Raw genomic sequence first — 19126 nt, 5'->3', positions numbered from 1 at the left:
AAAGTAGACGTTAAAAAACAAAAAAGTGGCACAATGCCTTGGTGGTGATAGTTTTACAAAGATTTAGAAATACAGATGTGCTGATAGGCTTGACCATTGCAAAGATACCATAAATAGTGACCCATGTTTGAAGAACATTAGCATGAGTTACCTTCAGAATCTTCCATGCTCACTTTTAATGATGTACCTGGCCTATGGACATCAATCAAGTCAGCAGGAGACATCCTAGCATGACTCTTCTCTATCTCTTGTTAGCCCCTACAGGTCCTGTCAATACAGCCAACAAAAAAATGAATACCAAAGTAGCTGTTGGGTGGGTGAAAAGAGGGTATTGCAGGGTGTTTAGGGGTAGTACCAGTAGGAACTATAGATGTGATACAGGGTGTATCTGGCAACTATGTATACTGGGGTGTTACTGAATCCAAACTTTCTGTACCTAAATAAAAGACCTAAGATCTGTGAAGGATTATACCTTAAAAATAATCACTATTTATTGTTACTTTAAAGATGTATTTTTATTTTTCTTCTAGTTACGAGCTACCAGATTCTCACCTTGCTGATGAAAAAGTCATGGAAGTCCTTCAAGAAAAAGCCAACTTCCGAAACTTCAAACCAAAGCCGTTCAATATGAAAGAATTTTATGACCGCACTGGACACGACATCCGGGAGATGCTCCTGAACTGCAAGTTCAGGGGAGAAGAGTGCGGTCCTGACGACTTTGTGCCGGTAAGATGATCTTTATTTTTACTTAAGAGCAAAAATATTTCTACGTTTGTATACATCAGAGCCTTTTATTAGCTTCTTGGACCAAGGTCTATTTTTTGTCTTGACGTGTATGACGCCTTGATTGTAATTGTGAGAGAATTTATTGGGCTGTAGATTCGTTTGCCATGTTGAACTTGATATGGATAACTTTTGTGGATGAGCAAATTTATACGATTTCGTTCCTGAGATTTTAATCCGCAAATGTTTTGACACTCGACAGGTTGGAAATGCTAATGTTTATTCAGGGCATATTTTGGTCAAAAACTGTACAGGGAAGGGAAATTGGCTTAGATTTTACCAAACTTAACCATGTACTTTGAAAAGTTTCCATGCAAAAATGTACCCGCTGTTCAGATATTTAACTCCGCAATATGGTATTTCTTTCAAAGAATGATCTTGAATTGTTGTGAATGTCAGAAAGTTAATGTATTGTTGTAGATGTCTGAGGTTATGAAATGAATAGAGTGTCAGTGAGAAGACACTGTTGACTTTTTGCTTTGTTAAAGGGTTGTTGTAGCATGTCATATTGCTGGCTTTACTAGGTACATACTTACAGCTCATGCTGCCCTATCCACAAGATTGAATAGCCAAATTAAAAGCTCATTTATACTTGATTATGGTCACTGGAAATTTTTGATTTATTATAATGATAGTCGGTCGGTGTTTATCGATTATCTTTTTGTGTGAATAAGACCACTATACCGTTGGAACCAGTCTTACCACTGAAGAGATTTAAAAAATGTAAAAAATTATTTATCATAAAATCTTTCTCCTGGAGAAGCCCGGACACTCTTGGACCTTGAGAGGCTAATGGAAAATATATACCAGTGTCTATAGAATTTGTGATGGGCTGGGGGTCTTAAAGGACACCTGTCATCAGGTCTGTGTCACTTGCCCTGTCACCACTACCTGTTGGAGCAGCTCACAAGGATCCATCCCAGCCTTTATCTAGTTATTTCATACATTAATCATTGTAAAATCATCTATTCTTTATTATGTAATGAGGCTGGTCACATGGTCAGAAGCAGTGATGTCACCCCTGTTCCCCCTCTCCTCCCCTGCTCATGTCTGTGTAATGTATAATAAAGCATTGCTAGTGTCTGTGCTTTACCTGCTGACATGCTCTCCCTCCTAATACACAAGTGTGACACAGACATCAGCTACACAAGTACCTGATATGTTCTGCTATATCATGGCTGCCTGGAGCTGTTGTATCTCCTATACACACACAGGCTGCAGGGGGCACCAGCACCAGGAAGCACATCATTATACAGCCTCACATCATTATACAGCCTGTCAGTCAAGCACTGGGGGTGTGGCTGTGCCTCCCACTCATGAATAAGCCGGACAGCTTGAATATGCTAATGACTCATTGGACATCTCACAGGTCATTTGAATACAGCTTTAGGACCTCATTGCTTAGGTTTACAGGCATGTAGAGGGACAATGAAGGGATAGAGGCAATGCTCTCTAATGGCAGTTTATGAAAATATATTTAGTTTAGGGGGGTTATTTTGCCTGACGGGTTCTCTTTAAGTAGGACACATGTAGCGGGTGTCAACTGTGTTACACAACTGCCGGTAACTGCCACATTCGGTGCTGGTAGGTGCTGCAGTCATATTATTGCAGTGTATTGTATAAGTGATCAGACCCCTTAGGGTATTTGAATTTGAAATTATAGTAAAAAAAAAATTCATCCCCTTTATAAACTACACTACAAATTGTAAACATTTTATGTGTGCCAAAATGTTTCGATCTATCAAAATATAAAAACAATTTTTCCCGACAGAGAAAACCCATAAAAGTGTTCAAATGTCCAAAATCACACTTTTTTGTCATTTCAACTTCCTTAAAATTCAACTTAAAAGTGATCAAAGGTCATACAGTTGTCCAAATGGTATAATTCAAAATGTCAGCTCATCCCACAAAGAATTTGACCTTAACTATGTCCTTATACAGTGTCGGACTGGGTTTCCTTAGGCCCACCAGAGAAAATCTATTTGAGGGCCCACTCTTCCTTATCCCCCAGGAAATATACTCTAGCAGCCTCCAAATTGTGGTGTTTTCTGATGGACCTCTGGAGTTCAGTATTGGGTTGAGCCAGGGCCCACCGGAGGATCCTCTGGTACTCTGGTGGGCCAGTCCGACACTGTCCTTATACCAGAGTAGGATGAAAAAGTTAAGGGGGGGGATATGGCAAAACAAGAAGTTTTTTTATGCTAATTTTTTTATTCTTTAGGTATTAAGACATAAAAAAATTTAAAATAAATTTGGTATCTCCACCCAAAGAATAGGATGTGTCATCTGGACCACACAGTGAGAGCTGTAAAAACAAAGCCCATGTGAAAAAAAACGCAGATAGCGTTTTTTGCCTATCCCACAAATTCCAATTTTTTTCAGTTTCCCAGTACATGCCACAGAATATTAAATGGTGCCACTAGAAAGTACAATTTGTCCCAGATATATCACGTCCTCATACATCTCTGTACAAAGTGATATAGTTGGTGGAAGGAGAGGAGAGGAGTGAAAAGCCAAAACTCAAAACATAAAAAAACTGGACTTCAAGGGGATAAAAAATGTTTTTTTTTTCTATACTATAGGGGGTAATATATCAATTTCTAGGACAGTTTGAGAAAGATCAGTTCAGACCAATAAAATCTGGACCTAAATCGGATTGTTCGAAAAAATTAGATAAAGATGCAGCTACAGAAACTCTAGCTAGGTCTGCACATCTCTTATCTCTCCACCTTTCATTTCCCAATGACCATTCAGAAGTCGTGATAAGTTACTACATGAAATTGTTCATCTCTGTTGCCGTCGTTTTAATTCATTTGCATTGTGATAATGTGGTACAAACTTATAGGGGAGATTTATCAGAAGTGTCCGAGGTAAAACTGTTCTAGTTGCTCATGGCAACCAATCAGAGCTCAGCCTTTAATTTATAAACTGCTGTGGAAAAATGAAATCTGAACTCTGATTGGTTGCAATGAGAAACTAGACCTGCTTTGCTATAAGACGCTTCTGATATAAGTATCTAATGTTGTGTGACTTTTTCAATAATTGAAGTAGGTGGTAATATTGCAGATATAGAACTCTTCCTCCTCTGCAGTTTGGCGAAATGTACAAGATATGCTTAATGGGTGGAAAAATTAATAATAGTAAATTTGTCAGACCATAGAGGCAACACGTTCCTGACCATGAATCATCCTTCCTCCTTGGAACTCTCTAGAAAACTGGCATAGAAAAATTGATAATCATTAATATGAATCTGCCCATAGTGGTAATTTAGTATTTCTGTAGGGTAGAATCAGTGCTTTGAACTGGGTTTGATTTTTTTGCTATGCCGGCCATAGGCGTAATGATTAATATATGAAGAGCAGTAAATGACACAATATTCTGTAACAATATACCATCCGTGTCATCGGAAGAAAATCATTTTGCAATTCCAGGCCGTGAATGTCATCTTGCTCAAACAATGTAATACCAAGTAGAAAATTGAATCAAATAAAATAGTTCTGAAGTTTTGAATAAATTTATTTTCCGCCTACAAGCCTTGATTCTGATGTAGGCTAATGTAATGAGCCATCACAAAGTAAATACAAGCAATAGGTTATGTTCACTGCTCTGCAGGCATGGAACTGGAAATCCACAGCACTATGAAGAGATGTACGAATCCAGGTATGAGTCCTCAGTCTAGATCATGACTCCATGACTCCAGGTATGAGTCCTCAGTCTAGATCATGACTCCATGACTCCAGGTATGAGTCCTCAGTCTAGATCATGACTCCATGACTCCAGGTATGAGTCCTCAGTCTAGATCATGACTCCAGGTATGAGTCCTCAGTCTAGATAATGACTCCATGACTCCAGGTATGAGTCCTCAGTCTAGATCATGACTCCATGACTCCAGGTATGAGTCCTCAGTCTAGATCATGACTCCATGACTCCAGGTATGAGTCCTCAGTCTAGATCATGAATCCATGACTCCAGGTATGAGTCCCCAGTCTAGATCATGACTCCATGACTCCAGGTATGAGTCCTCAGTCTAGATTATGACTCCAGGTATGAGTCCTCAGTCTAAATCATGACTCCATGACTACATATTTTTAAAGCCCCTCAGCCATGTGTAAAACTTTTTATATACCTGGACAATGCATGAGTGGATGCATGCAGGACTTTTTTTTATACAATGAAATAACAAACGCCATAAAGGAAACCCGAAGCACCCAGCTTTAGCAATGGAGTTTTTTGTTAGACACCATTGACATTGAAAATTTTTGGGATGCTCTGATAATAACTAAATGTGCTGAAAGAGATTTTTTGTGGTGAGTGTTTCTCCTACTGAATTTCTGAAGATATGAATTGGCCTCTACATAGTGGAGCACATCAGGCACATAAGGACTGCGTACTATACGGACCTGATCCTCCATTTGGAAAAAAATACAATCAATTATAATTTTATAAATTATCGTAAACATTTTTCTGATTTCTTTTTAAGGAAATGATTGATCCCACTGTATTCATCAGATTTACTTGGCAGTCATGATTGATAATTCACCTCAAGGCAAGCTAAACATATAGGTTTTGAGTACTCAGCAGAGTATAAAGAATGTTCAATATCATTTACATGCTTACAATTAATCATTTGGTTTACGGGTCATTCAGTTTATTCACAAGTGTTCATAGCCCTGTTCATAAATGTCTGATCATTTATCACGGCTGGGTTGAACGGCTGAATAGGCTTGGACTTTCTTGTATCCAAATTACCTCTAGCCCATGTTTTGCTAATGTAGTCACGGTATTATATAAAGAGGTGCAAGTAGTGGGCAGGTGGAGCAGGAAGCCCGTGTGCTGCATCATCAGTCAATAGTTGTAAACTAGGAAGTGATGTGAGAGAAGGAAGTGCCAGTTTGACCAGTAATATGCAGTCATTTAGTTACTGTATTTACTGTCATTTTAAGGTTTTATAATATACACATACTTTTAAAAATGTTATTTTAGAGACTGTAGAATTTTAAGTGGTTTTCCAGTAATCCCAGAAGTATGCCATACGTAGATTCCTCGGAATAACCTATACATTTTAAAACTTTTCCAAAAACATTGCTAGTCTTGTCTTTGCATCACCCACACCACTGCAGCACAAGCAGCAGCACTGTTCAGTTTCATATTTCTACTTAGCCTACTTGAATTGAGAGAAATCAAGTCAATGAGGCTAAATTGCAAATAGTGATGAGGCGACCCATTACAATTCGGGTTCAGTCAAACCCAAACTTTAAAAATCTCTTCAGGTCCGGGTACTGGACCTGAAACCCAACCCCTTGCAGTAACACCCATGACCAGTACTGACACAGACCACAGGTATTAACTGTTTAAAGTCACTAGGGGCATTTAAATTACTGCACCTGGGTGCCGAATTTTGGCGAGGGTCCTTGTTGAGGTCATCAGGTACCAACTATCTACCCCAAAATTGCAGCGCTGGCGCACCCATCAGCGGTGCTTTATATGGAATAAAGTTAGCAGCATTTAAACTGTTAACCTCCCTGACTGGTGCCAGTAGTCATCCCAGGTGTTACTAGTGGAGGTACCCAACCTGGACCCAAATAGATTGCACCAATTGCAGGCGTTAATGGGGGGGGGGTGAGCCAAACCCAAGCAGGTATGAATCAAAGACATAGAAAATAAATATAAGACTGATGCTACTTTTCCTCATTTTTTAATTCAAGACTTAGAGTGGTTGCCCGCAAGTGAGTTTGGTCTGCGCTGGAGGGATTTCTGGGACCAAACTTGAACTGAACTAGTTAATTGAATTTAACTTTCATGTGGATTTCAGTCCATTGATACATAGTTCGGTCTGACAAATCCCTCATGTCAAAAGAGTGTTTTTCTTTAGTGGGCAAGTGGCCTTAACAAACTACACCTATAAAACTGACTATGTAAATGATGTCCTATAAATACATGGCAATAGAGCTGCAGCTTGATGGCTGCTGGACACTGGAGGTGGGAGATTAGGGGCAGATTTGGGATTTATGAGGCCCTCAAGCAAAATTAGGCCTCAGTGCATAGCTTCACTCTGACCGAGGAAGCAACAGCTCCCTACTTTATGAAAGCTTTACACTGTATGGCATCAAATCCCACCAATCTCTGGGACCCCAAGCATTTCATAGGATTTCTTTTTGGGCAAATCCACCCTAGGTGAAGCTGCGGCTGATCATAGCTTGAGCATTTAGCTCCATCATTGAATAACTTGTTCTAAATTTGATAGTGGGATTCGACTAGCATCCGCGCCCTTTTTAATTAATAAGATACAGGAAGCTCAACTAGATGTGTTAATCAGCTGTCAAACATCATAAGCTAACGGCCAGCATGGGACGATTGCACCACATCGGATGCCGACTAAGCTCCTTTCATCAAAATCCCTAAATCACTGACTGATATATGTGTACATAAGAGGTTGATTAATGAATGCTCAGAGAAGGATCATCATATCGGAGAGCGGCTAAGCAGGAAAATTGTTTTGATACATGTGCCCCGGTGGCCCGCTATCTAATAGTAGGCAGAGGTATTACTCTGACCTGCAAATGAAATTAATCATAACTATCAACCTCACTGCTCTCATTAATACAGCACACAGACCATAGACGGTTACCAATAGGCAGCGTAGACTTGTGTAGCACCAAGTCTGTACGGATAAGAAAATCCTAATTGTTTCCTGTAATAAGTTATTTATTAACAAGTTATATTATAAAGTTGGAGATCTGGGGCTCAGGGGGGCCATGAAAAACTACTTGTCTCTAAAAAGATGGGAAAAGAAGCCTTAAGCTGGCTTGGCGAAATAATTCAATAAGGTTTCTGAAGAACATCGGGGAACCCCATGGATTATAGAAAAGAGACTAAAGTATGAAGTATAATGAGCAGTGAAGCTGCACAGTATGTGCACACATAGGAAGAGCTAAGGTACTTTATCTGCAATGAAATGCTAGAAGACCAGGTTGAGAAAATTAAATTCCCATCTCCACACATATCATTGTGTAGTGTCTGCGGGATCCACCTAACATATCAAATGACTGTATTAGCCCCAGCATAAGCAAGCCAATATTATTAAATCCCATAATATTTCCCATTGATTTCTCTTCATAAGGTCAGACTTGTCTCCAAAGAACCAGAAGATTTTCCAGTAGACCCAAGCTCTGGTTTCCCAATGCCACAGGGACCACAGCAAGAGTTCAACATAATTTAGAGGCTATTTAGAGCCTTTGTAGCCATTCGCTTCATCATCATATAATAAGTAATAAATGTATCATTAATAGGGTTGTAACTGGTAGGACCTGCGTCGTTCAAGTGTCCTACACCCTCCATTTCATTGGAACCATCACACTGATTGTGTGCATAGTGGACAGTTTGGGAATACAGTGGCAATGTTACGATAATTCGACTGAGACATCAAATCCATGTTCTCATTGGTAGTAGTCCCAGCAGATGAACCCCATAAATTTTACTCTATTACTTGTATTGTTTGTTGTCATGGCTCACCATTTGATCATATAAAATGTATTAGGATATATTCTACTGTTAAACTTTTGACCTCAGATACATCCCTTACTTCCATCAACGTATGGTTCCCCATGGTCAGTCAAGGTTCACATACACAAAAAAATAATTTTTCACGTATGTCATTTTTCTCATATTACAACAATTCTGTTCCCAGTGATCTGGCACATAAATTGTTAATTTTATCTAGAGGTAGCTTTGCATACTATATAAATGCTGGGAACCAGACTAACACACAAATATCCTAGACCACCAAATTTGGACAGGTACTACTGCTGGGATCATCACCTATCAGCTCTAATAGTAATATACCATTTTTTTTCAAATTATAAGATGTTCATTTTAGCAAAAAAAATTCTTGCTAAAAAAGTGCCTGCTTCTCATAGTCCGAAGGACAGGATCCAGCACTACAAGACCACTGTTCTGGAGAGCGGGTGAAGCACTGGGTGAAGCATTTGACTGAAGCCAGAGAAGAAGTTATGGCTGGGACTGGGTATGAAGAAGAGTTGTGTGTGTGTGAGTGAATGGATGTATCAGTGCTGTGTGAGTGAATGTATGTAGCAGAGCTTTGTGTGAGTAAAGCGGAGAAGCAGACTGTGCGTGAGTAAATGGATATAGCAGAGCTGTATGTGCATGAATAGATGTACCAGAGCTGTGTGTGAGTATATGGATGTAGAAGAGCTTTGTTTGAATGAATGGATGTAGCAGACCTCTGTATGTGAGTAAATGGATGGATGGATATAAGAAATCATTTTTGTTCTGTGCTTGTGTTCGACAAATTTTAATCAGGGTCAAATAGGTTTTACTTATTTTTGAATGACAAAATCTTGTTTGGAGCTTCTTATAGTCCAAAATATAAGTTAATATATTACTAAATGTAATCATTTAATACTAGGCTAATACAATATATATTTAGACTATAGTTGTACTTGGTAACAAGTGTTTAATATAGCTGTTGATTGCTTATTGCTCGTCTACGGGTCATCTGTCAAATGCATGGACCTACTGGGTCCTCCAGGGCAGAAGATGCTTTATAGTCCTCTTTGCTTTAGCTAATGAATAAAGGATCTGAACCGGGGACTCCCTGCAATTAACGAAAAAAATCCTTAACAAGATGATTTCCAAAGCAGACAGCCACTTTAATGAATTAGTCCTGGCAGAAAGAAGATTGAGTAATACAATTGGAAGGCACAAGATCAGTTGCAGTCTACAGACAGTGGATCAATATTGCACATGCATCAGTATGATATGTATAAAGGATAGAACTAAGGTCATGGAAGTGCTGGGTTGTCTTATTAGAGGTATCAGAGAAGCTGGATGACAGCGCCTGTGATTCTGACACAATCCAGCCCGATGTATATGAACTTTCCCCATATGTAGACCTGTAGCAGCTACCGTACTTACAATATAGAACAGAATGTTGTCTATGTGATGTTGAACATTTTTTACAAGCTATAATGTGGATTTCCTGGAGATCTTTTTGGATTTCTACCGAATATTTTTCCAACAATTCCAGTAGTATGGACATATCACAGCACCATTTTACTGTAAATTATAAAGAAAATAATTTTTAATTTGGGGGAAGAAAGTAATAGTACAAGCTTAGACCTCCTGGGGGCAATAATTCATCAAACTGCTTTGTGTATCTGAGAGTACATTCATTATCTCAATTAGAAAAATGTCCAATGATTTCTTGAAAAAATACAGTACATTTCTTCATTAGTGTTTTAGCTCTTCTTTAACCCCTAAACATTCATTCAACAAATGACAAAAAAAGATAGACTTCTACCCTTCGTCCTCATCATCACAGTAGGAATTGCTATTAGTGAGGAAAGGACCTTCAAATTTGGATTTTATTAGAAAATGCTAATTATACTGCAGAGTCAACATTGTTAGATCCTCTATAAAGGAAATGTATTTCATTAGCTTCTATTTAAGAATATCATATTGGTACAAAGTATGTACTTTCCATATAAATCCATGCAAGTCACACAGGGCAGAGTAAGGCCTCTTGCAGACTAATGTTTTACAGGACGTATTCAAGCCTAAACTTTTGCAGCTAGCATATGTCCACATGTTGTTTTATGGGCTCATACACATGGCCTTGGATTCCACGACCCAGTGTATGCGTCCATTGCCTGGGACGCAAAATTCATAACAGGTCCTATTCTTGCCTGAGTTTGCAGCTCGGACAGTTTCTTCAACTGTCCTCCGAATGTGAGAAGTATGCAACATCCCCCACCAGGGCCGGGCCTTTTCTTGTAGCCAGGGTCCAGATTACTGAAGTGGCTGGATAGTGCAGCCTTGGGCAAGCTGTGGTCATGGTGCTTGGTATTGGGACCAGAAGGCTGACCTACAGCCTAGAAGGTCTCCAGCAGGTGGTGTGTGCAAGAAATATGGAGGGAGAGGCTGATGCAGTGGTTTCTCCCTGGGAAACCCTTGAGGTGTCTGTAGGACAAATCCCTGGGTGATGGATGGGGAAGCCCATGGTGGTAAGCAGTCATATCCAGGGATCAGACAGAGGCAACGTTGTGCAAATCAACTTACAGTTCTGTATTTAACAGCAGGCAATGGGCCAAACGATAACAGCAGCTTTAGCAGCAGATTCGGCAAGCTGGAAGAGCCATAGAGAGCTGGTCTACAGGAAGGTTATACGCAGCCTGGTAGTATCTTCAGGCTGGGCTGGTAGAAATAGAGCTGAGTCCTGGTGGTGGATCTCGGCTTTGGGCGTACATCTCCGGACTTGCCCTGGGTGCTAGGCAGGGGCCTGAGGCACCTGTGGTTCCTGGTATTAGGACACTGGCTGTAGCAGCACTGGCACGTGCTGTCTCTCTCCTCTGTTCAGACAGACCATGAGGTCTTGTTCTCTCTGAAGACTCTAGAAAAAACTTGTGCTCCCACCCACCAGGGGTTTATATATTCCCTGGCTCAGGTGGTAGCACTCCTCCACACTGCTTCCAGCTTGCTTTACAAGAACATCATTGGACAGTAACATCTCACAGTGTTAACTCTTGCCTTGCCACGCAGTGGCTACAGCTGAAATTACTAAGTTCTCCAGTACTTTGAGACCTCATACAGAGGTCTCGTTTAGCTTGCTGACATGGCCCAGGCTTAAAAATTCTGGTACATGTTGAAAAGTGCAGTGCAGGCTTTCCCGCTTAAATCTGCCTCCTCTCACCAGTAAAATTGTCTCCTAAACTTTTTCTACCTTTCTACTTTTTTTCTACCTATGTCTATGTTGGCTCCATCCACTGGTGCAGGACCCCATCCACCGCCACTTGGCTCCACCCATTGTTGGGTGCGTAAAATGGTTATAAGAGCTGCAGTTTCCCACACAGTGCTAACTAATAAATGTACCATGTAGTACAAGGGACAGCATTCTGATGAGAACATGGAGAAGATAAGGAGAGGACTTCCTGTCTGCTCAGGCCAAGATATTAAGAAACACTGAGCTGTCAATCAAAAGAAGAAGCTGAGTTTCACTGGCAGCCTGGAGAAACATTACTCTTCCATTCAGAATTTCATATTTGTATATTAGAAAAACAGTGTAACTACACTTTTATTAAAAATTATTATTTTAATAAAAATAATAATTAGATAATAATAGTGTAGACCCCAGAGCATACAATGATAATAATGCAGAGACCCCAGAGCAGACGAATTAGGAGTACCTCTCAGCTGAAGTCTCTACTACCCAGCCTACGCCAACTTCCATCAGTTATGGCACAGATCTGACCCTCTGACTCTCAGCAGAGTGCTGGTTGTCCCCCTTGCTCTATATTATCATTATTCACTGACTAGTTTGACCCACTTTATTCTGCAAACACTCCTGACGTGGCTTCTCACAAGTCTCACTTGCAAGAAAACACTACCTGTTAGCTCCATGTCCTTGCTATCTTCTAGACTCCTATGGCTCCTATGGCTCTAGACCGGGCATAGCCACTAAGATGCAATTAAATACCATGCAATACTTTAGGCATTACATATCCTCCTTGCTCCTACAGGATTGAATAACAAAAACTGAATAGCAGTTATTAATCACTATGGTGGATAAATTGCTGATATACCAAGGAATTAAGTAAAAAGTTGCAGATAACTAGAGGTGAAATAATAATAATAAGCTTTAAACGTACTGAATTTATCTCTTCCAACTGTGATCTTGGTGGAGTGGCCCATTTACAGGTTTTTATCATTTTCTCAGTCTCAAATAATAAACACTTCTCAGCTATTCTATGGTCCAAGTGTATTAAATTATTATTTCTTATCTTTTTAATTTTTTTTTTTTTTCTTTACAAAGACAGAGACAATACACATACGAGTCAGACAATACAACGATCGGGGATAAATACTTTATAGGCGATCATTTTCTCAGCGAGACGGTCTGATGCAACAATAAAAGCCTTGTTTTTTTACTAAAAGAGTAAAAGGGGCCAAATTATTGCTTTGTTTAATTACATATACAGTATTTAAAGGGATTGTTTATGTTCTTGGTAGATTTAAATAGCGGGTATTGAACATCCACCCAGGAACCTTCTAATTAGCTGTTACTGATAAATTGTTTAATTAGAGCAGTTTCATCACAACCATAGAATTTTATCAATGTGGACATTGCTGGTGTAATTCTGCAGCTGATTGTCATTGGGGTGTATTTGGAAATAATGGACAAAGTTTAATGAATTGCAGTAAAATTATTGTAGCATAATGAGGAATAGAAGCGCAAATGATTTTGTGATTGTGCAGTCTGAATGCTCTATTGTTTGGGATTTCCATCTTCTGCATCCACAAGATATTTCATATTTTAAAATGTGGTTGATGGAAAGTATCAGGGATCAAGGATCCCATAAGGCCTTGCGCACACTACTGTATTAGTCACATAGGAGTCCAAACATGAGATAAATCTAAAAGGCCGTACCTAATCTATAAGTCTCTTATATAGACGCATTAATTTTTCCTGCTGAATTGTATATAACTGTGATAAGAAACCCTGTGCTATGTGATGTATTATGCAGCTATTGCCTCAAATTGTAAGGCCAGGGACACATGGGGCGTAATTGCTGTGGGTAAACCACAGCAAAATCCCGAGCAGCTGACCCGCATAGATTTACAGCATAGTGGATTGGATTTATACTAATCCCATTCCCATGCTTTATAGAAAAAAACGGTATCATATAAGGATTTATGCTGTATGTCAATCATGGAAGCAAACTGAGAGCTACATTCTTATTTGCAATGCAAAGGTTGAACAATAATGAGAATCCATAGCTCCACATTACAGGTAAATTGAAAATGGTTTTGCCAAGCTGGTGGTCCAAATCAGTGCGGAAATCCATGAGTGTGCGTGGCCTCAGGCTGTGGCGGAACTGTACTTTATGTGCAGTACTTTGTGTTGCATTGGGGATAGTGCAGCCGCGACACACTTTATAAATACCTGTGCAAGCAGTTTGCACTAAATTGAATGTGCAAAGTCCGACAGAAAACTGGCGCAGACACTTTAATAAATCTGGGCCATGGTGTAATGTGGAGCACAAAGTAAAAGCCGTAAAAACAGAGCCCACAAGAAAATGGCACACATTTTTTAGTCAATTTCATCACATTTGGGATTTTTTTCCAGTTTCTCAGTACATACAATGGAATATGAAATACACTTTGATGTACAATTGTTACGCAGAGAACAAGTCCTAACACAGCTCTGTACATGGAAAAATAAAAAGTTATGGATTTTTAAAGGTTGGGAGGAAAAATGGAAACCCCAAAAATAAAAAAGGACATCAACAGGAAGAGGTAAAGTCAATGGGATAAATTTACTTAGAAAGTCGGAAACTTCACTAAAATTGCTATTTCAGTGTAAAATGCTGTGTGCGACCGATTCATTAAGTACGTGAACCAGAAATCATGAATGTGTCGCTTCCCCGCACTGGTCCGACAGAGCTCACCATCTTTTTTGTGGTGCACCTTTAACTCCAGGCGTGCAACACAGTTTGCAAGTTAAATACAGCGCTTGGTCCGAATCAGTCGGACCGGCCGCCGGCACATCCCCTAATCTGTGTCGCAAGGAAGCCAGCGCAGCTGCGCCAAAAAGGGTTGTGTGCGACACAATAGCGCCACACACACTTCTTCCCCTACAAGAACGTGTAAGTTTCCGACAAAAGTGCGCCGCAAAGCCCTTAGTAAATGTGTCCCAATACTTTTAAGAAAACATTCTGAGCTTCTGAGTTAACTCAGACTTTGTCTCTGTTCTCTGTCTCTAACTCTGTCTCTGTTCACACTAGTATTCGGTTCTGTTCAGATTTCTATTGCCCCCTGATAGCCAGAACAGCATAAAATAAAGTATAATCTGTCAGCATTTGTTACATAATGAATTTATTATATTTATCTCATTCTTGTAGTAACAAAATCCCTGGTACATGGATATATAGTCTGTACTTTTATGTCACAGAAATCATGTAGCAGTCTATTACCCCTATTTATTATCTGTGTTTATTCTCCATTGTGTGTATTTAGCATCTGTATTATCTGTATATATCAGTGTTAAATACATAAGTGCACACTCGGCAGGATCATTAGATGCAGCAAGCGCACACGTACAAATACTCTTAAACAGAGGCGCCTTGTTAGGTCCCCAGAGTAAAGCAGAAAATAGTATTTTCCTTTCCCGCTTCACAGAGGTGGAATCCAGTGTAATTTACTCGGATCAGTACAGTACTTGAATCACTTCTAACATCTCGCCACCTCCCATGGGAAGCCGATGGCTCTCCCGATGCCTTCCAGCTCCGCTGAGATCTGCATAACAAAGTATTTACGTTTATCTTCGGAGCCCAGACGCACTGGCGTATTTCCTCCATGTGAAATCTGATATAATAGGATACGTGTGGTCAGGAGGAATGAAACCTTGGTGACAATATGGGAATAATTGATCGCAGCAGAAATCGAATGTTCTGTTCACATTGCACACCATATATTACAGCACTGAGCAAAAGCTTCTTTTTTTTCCGCACACTTCTCAATGTCTGGTATTGAAAAATAATAATATGCTGCTTTCCAGAATAGAAATAATGAAGAAGCAAAATCTTGTCTAAGAAATACAAAGTGCAAGGGCTTAGACTGGTAAAAAGCCGTAGTAGTGTCATTTTCATTCAATTCTGCCCTTTAGTCTTATGGGGGATCTGTAGTGGTTCTTACATATGCTGCAGCATAGATTTTTGCCTTTTTTTAATGCAATTTGCTAGGAAACTTGCAGAAAGTGTAGAATAACATCTGAAAGAGCCATTTGATGATATCATGATGAGTGCTGTAAGTAGCAGCAGGACTGTGAAGAATTTTTCAATATACTTCTATAAATATAGCTGTACTTGGAACACTAGTGGCGTCCTTCTCTTCAAGCAAAACTTCTCAGTAGAAAGTAGAAAGAGCGGCTCAATGCAGAGAGCTAAGAGCACAACAGTGTGAGGACATGCTCCTAGGGCACTTGGAAAAGCTACCCACAAATCCAATTCTTCACATTCCTACTGCTTCTAAGAATTTACACAAAGGTCTAGTTACACAGGTCTCCAAGTCTCCTACCTAAAATAACCATACTAATACTAATCTCCTACTTAAATACCATAACTAATTACCGTACAAACCCTTAACATTCTATAGTGCAATATGAAATTTAACACTGATACATTTTTTGCTGGTATTGTGTACAATATTGTGTTTAGCATTTTATTTTTTGTAAAACAGAATATTGTAATATGGTATTTCTTTCTGTATTTTTACCCTATATTCTGATAGAGGACTAGAAAAAAGCTGTGAAAGCCCCCTTTCTTAAAAAGTAAGTGGAACAGTAAGTGTAAATAGCATGCAATGAAACAAGTAAGTAACCTTATCCCTAATACAAGTGAAAGTATAATCTGGATGAGAACCAACAATATCAGCAGAAAAAAGAAAGGGTAGGATTAAGGAGATCCCTAGATTTAAGGAGAACCTCTCACTAAAAATGTCATATTTAGCTTGTGACAGGTTCCAATAGCCTATGCTATGATAATTTTAAAAATGCTTTAGTTAGCATTCTGAATCATTTCAGTACTTTATAAAACTTTATTTCGCATTACCTTATTCATTGTCAGCAGCATGTGGTGAGTCCCAGGAGGGAGGTGGGCAATAGGGGCTGTTGCAGTAGCCCGTGTGCCTGTGTCTTAGTCTCCTCTCCTCCACACTCATTTAGCTTCCCCACTACTTCCTGTCATGTGCATTGAGCAAACAGGGAGGGAAAGAGATGGTTTGGACTAGAGCAGTGGTGGCGAACCTTTTAGAGACTGAGTGCCCGTACTCAACCAAGACCCACTTATTTATCGCAAAGTGCCAACTCAGAAATTTAATTTGAGATTTATACTCCCTGCTCAGTCACAGCTTTCATTCATATCAGCACCCTGAGGACACCAATAAAGCAGAAAATAGAAGAAATTTGGATGATCATTGTAGCTTCCCTCCAGGGTCCCATAAACAGGAAGAATTGTCAGGGCCGGAACAGAAGCTACAATGATAAATCCAAAGCTGTCCGCACCTTCCCACTCCTCCAGTAGTCCCAGGTAGCACTGTCACTCTAAAATACCTCTGTGCAGAGCAAGTCCTAGGCTGTCCGGGAATTCAGGAAGATGCCTGGAGTCCTCTTAGGCACCTGTGCCATAGGTTCACCACCAGTGGACTAGAGGAAGAATGCACAAGGAGACTGATACTCAGGCACACCGGCTGCTGCCGAGAGCCAGGTAATGTAAAATAAAGTTTTAGAAAGTACTGAAATCAGTAAGGGCCATTGGAACCTGTCACCAGCTAAAATTAACATTCCTGGTGGCAAGTTCGCTTTAAGTAGCAATTCCTAGAGGAAGAGGGGAGAGGCTGCACTAACTTATCAAATCGCCAAAAATGTGTTGTGTCTATTGTTCAAGAGAAAAGCTAACCTTTTATTTTGCGATTATAAAGCCAAAAAGTCTAAGCCAAAGGAAAAAAATAGAAAATACTAAAAGGGGTATTATAGTCGCAATATCCCCTAACCACAGAGATGGGACTCCTTGGATCAGGAGAACAGGGTTTTGCTGTACTGACTATTACCGTACTTGTTTACTTCCATCAGGGCCAGAAACAGTAAATGGAGCAGCAGCACACAATGGACCCCCCCTCGTTGATCTATTCTCTCTGAATTTCCCCAAATATTGTTCTGTGAATAGATGATAACTAATAGTATCTGGGCTAACAGATACTATCATTTTGAGTATAGTTGACTCTGTATGTCGGTTTCAGTACATAATGTAAATGCTCTCTATATATGCACTGTATAGGGAGGAGATTATTAAAAATATAAATTCATGATAAAATATCATTGAGGGGATCACAGCACTATTACACCTAGACAATACCACAGTGACATCCTTAAACACATATCCCTCGGAGCGATATTTTCTTCAATCCCACTTCAAACCGTTGCCAGCATTCCTTCCTTTTCATGTAGGTTCCCAGATGTGATCAAATACAGAGCAGAAACAGAAAACATGACCATCTAATGAGAGAATTCACAGGAGATGAGGAGATCAACCGGTCAAATGAATGTGCTTGCCAAAGTCAATATTGTAATCACATCTAACAGATAATACTGACAGGAAGGGGAGAGAGGACGGAGAAGAGGGGGTTATAGCGCCAAAATGCATAACCATCAGTGCAGAGACAGGTCCAATACTCTGCCGTACAAAATTAAATTATTAATAAAATTAGCTAGACTTAGTATTACAATAGCCAAGGAAACAGTCAATGACATAGTTTAGGGAGTCTCTATGATCGAGAAAACCAATATTTGTAGGAAAATTTGCTTAATTTTAGAATATAAATAGTGTTTACCCGACTTTTGAGAAAACACTGATTTATTGGGTGACTGCCATGTTTATGTGGGTATTGGTTAGCATCTTAGCTATTCATTTGAACAGAGATTCTGCTGACAGATATGGGAAAAATGTAAATATTAAAGGGAACCTGTCATCAGGTTTTTATAAATAACATTATTCTTTCTGCTCAGTTAAAAAAAAAATACATCCTCAGGAAAATAACGGCGAACATGGACCCCGGCATGTAAATGTCTTCTGTAAAGCAGTTTGATCTTCTCCACAATTGGGATGCTGGTTATTAGAGGTAGGGGCGTAACATGAGAGGGTGCAAAGTATGTGGTCGCAAACTAGACCCCAGAGGCCTAGGGGCCCATATGGTGTACTCTCCTATATGAGAAGACTAATAATCTAAACCATACATTATAAATGGGGGCCTGGAATACATTTTGTAATGGGACCTGACAGCTTCAAGTTACCCCATAGATTAAATGGATAGACAATTGACAATATAAATGTTGTTCAGTATTCCAAAAAAATGATTTTGAACATTATTTTTCTAAGTCTACAACTTAGACATGGTAAAATATTAACAATCATCACACCATCACTATTGGGATTTGATATTAGAACAACTTGTATCAAGTCGGAGATTCCCCTTCAGACACATGTAGATGGAGCCTTCAGCGATGCTTCAGTAAGCAGCCATCATTAGTGCGATGTAATGTAAGCTCTGGAGCATATGTTACTAAGTTTTCCCACAGTGACTGGAGAGAATACTTTGTACACCAAGCAAGATGCAATCAATAGCAACATGGGAGGACACAATGATAGCAGCGAGCATAGAGCTTCAATAAACAGCAAGTACAAAGCAATAAAAGGATATAAAGTACAAATGGATTGTAACCAATACAGGAAAAGGAAAGCCCAAGCGGATAACTTCTAATTAAAGGTGTCTTCAA

The 19126-nt window shown here is 39.6% G+C and overlaps 1 protein-coding gene across 3 annotated transcripts in view; it reads left to right on the top strand.

Annotated features, from left to right (window-relative positions):
- ASIC1 (acid sensing ion channel subunit 1) overlaps positions 1-19126 on the top strand; it is a 167018-nt gene that overhangs the window by 31011 nt on the left and 116881 nt on the right. For all 3 annotated transcript variants that reach the window (XM_072134562.1, XM_072134561.1, XM_072134563.1), the window contains exon 3: positions 531-726. In XM_072134562.1, coding sequence (XP_071990663.1) covers positions 531-726 — 196 coding nt within the window. The remainder of the gene's footprint in view (positions 1-530; positions 727-19126) is intronic.

The sequence above is a fragment of the Engystomops pustulosus genome, chromosome 2, assembly GCF_040894005.1.
Source record: "Engystomops pustulosus chromosome 2, aEngPut4.maternal, whole genome shotgun sequence".
Lineage (NCBI taxonomy): Eukaryota > Metazoa > Chordata > Amphibia > Anura > Leptodactylidae > Engystomops > Engystomops pustulosus.
The sequence above is the reverse complement of the archived record's forward strand: the minus strand, read 5'-3'. Positions and strand labels throughout refer to the sequence as shown.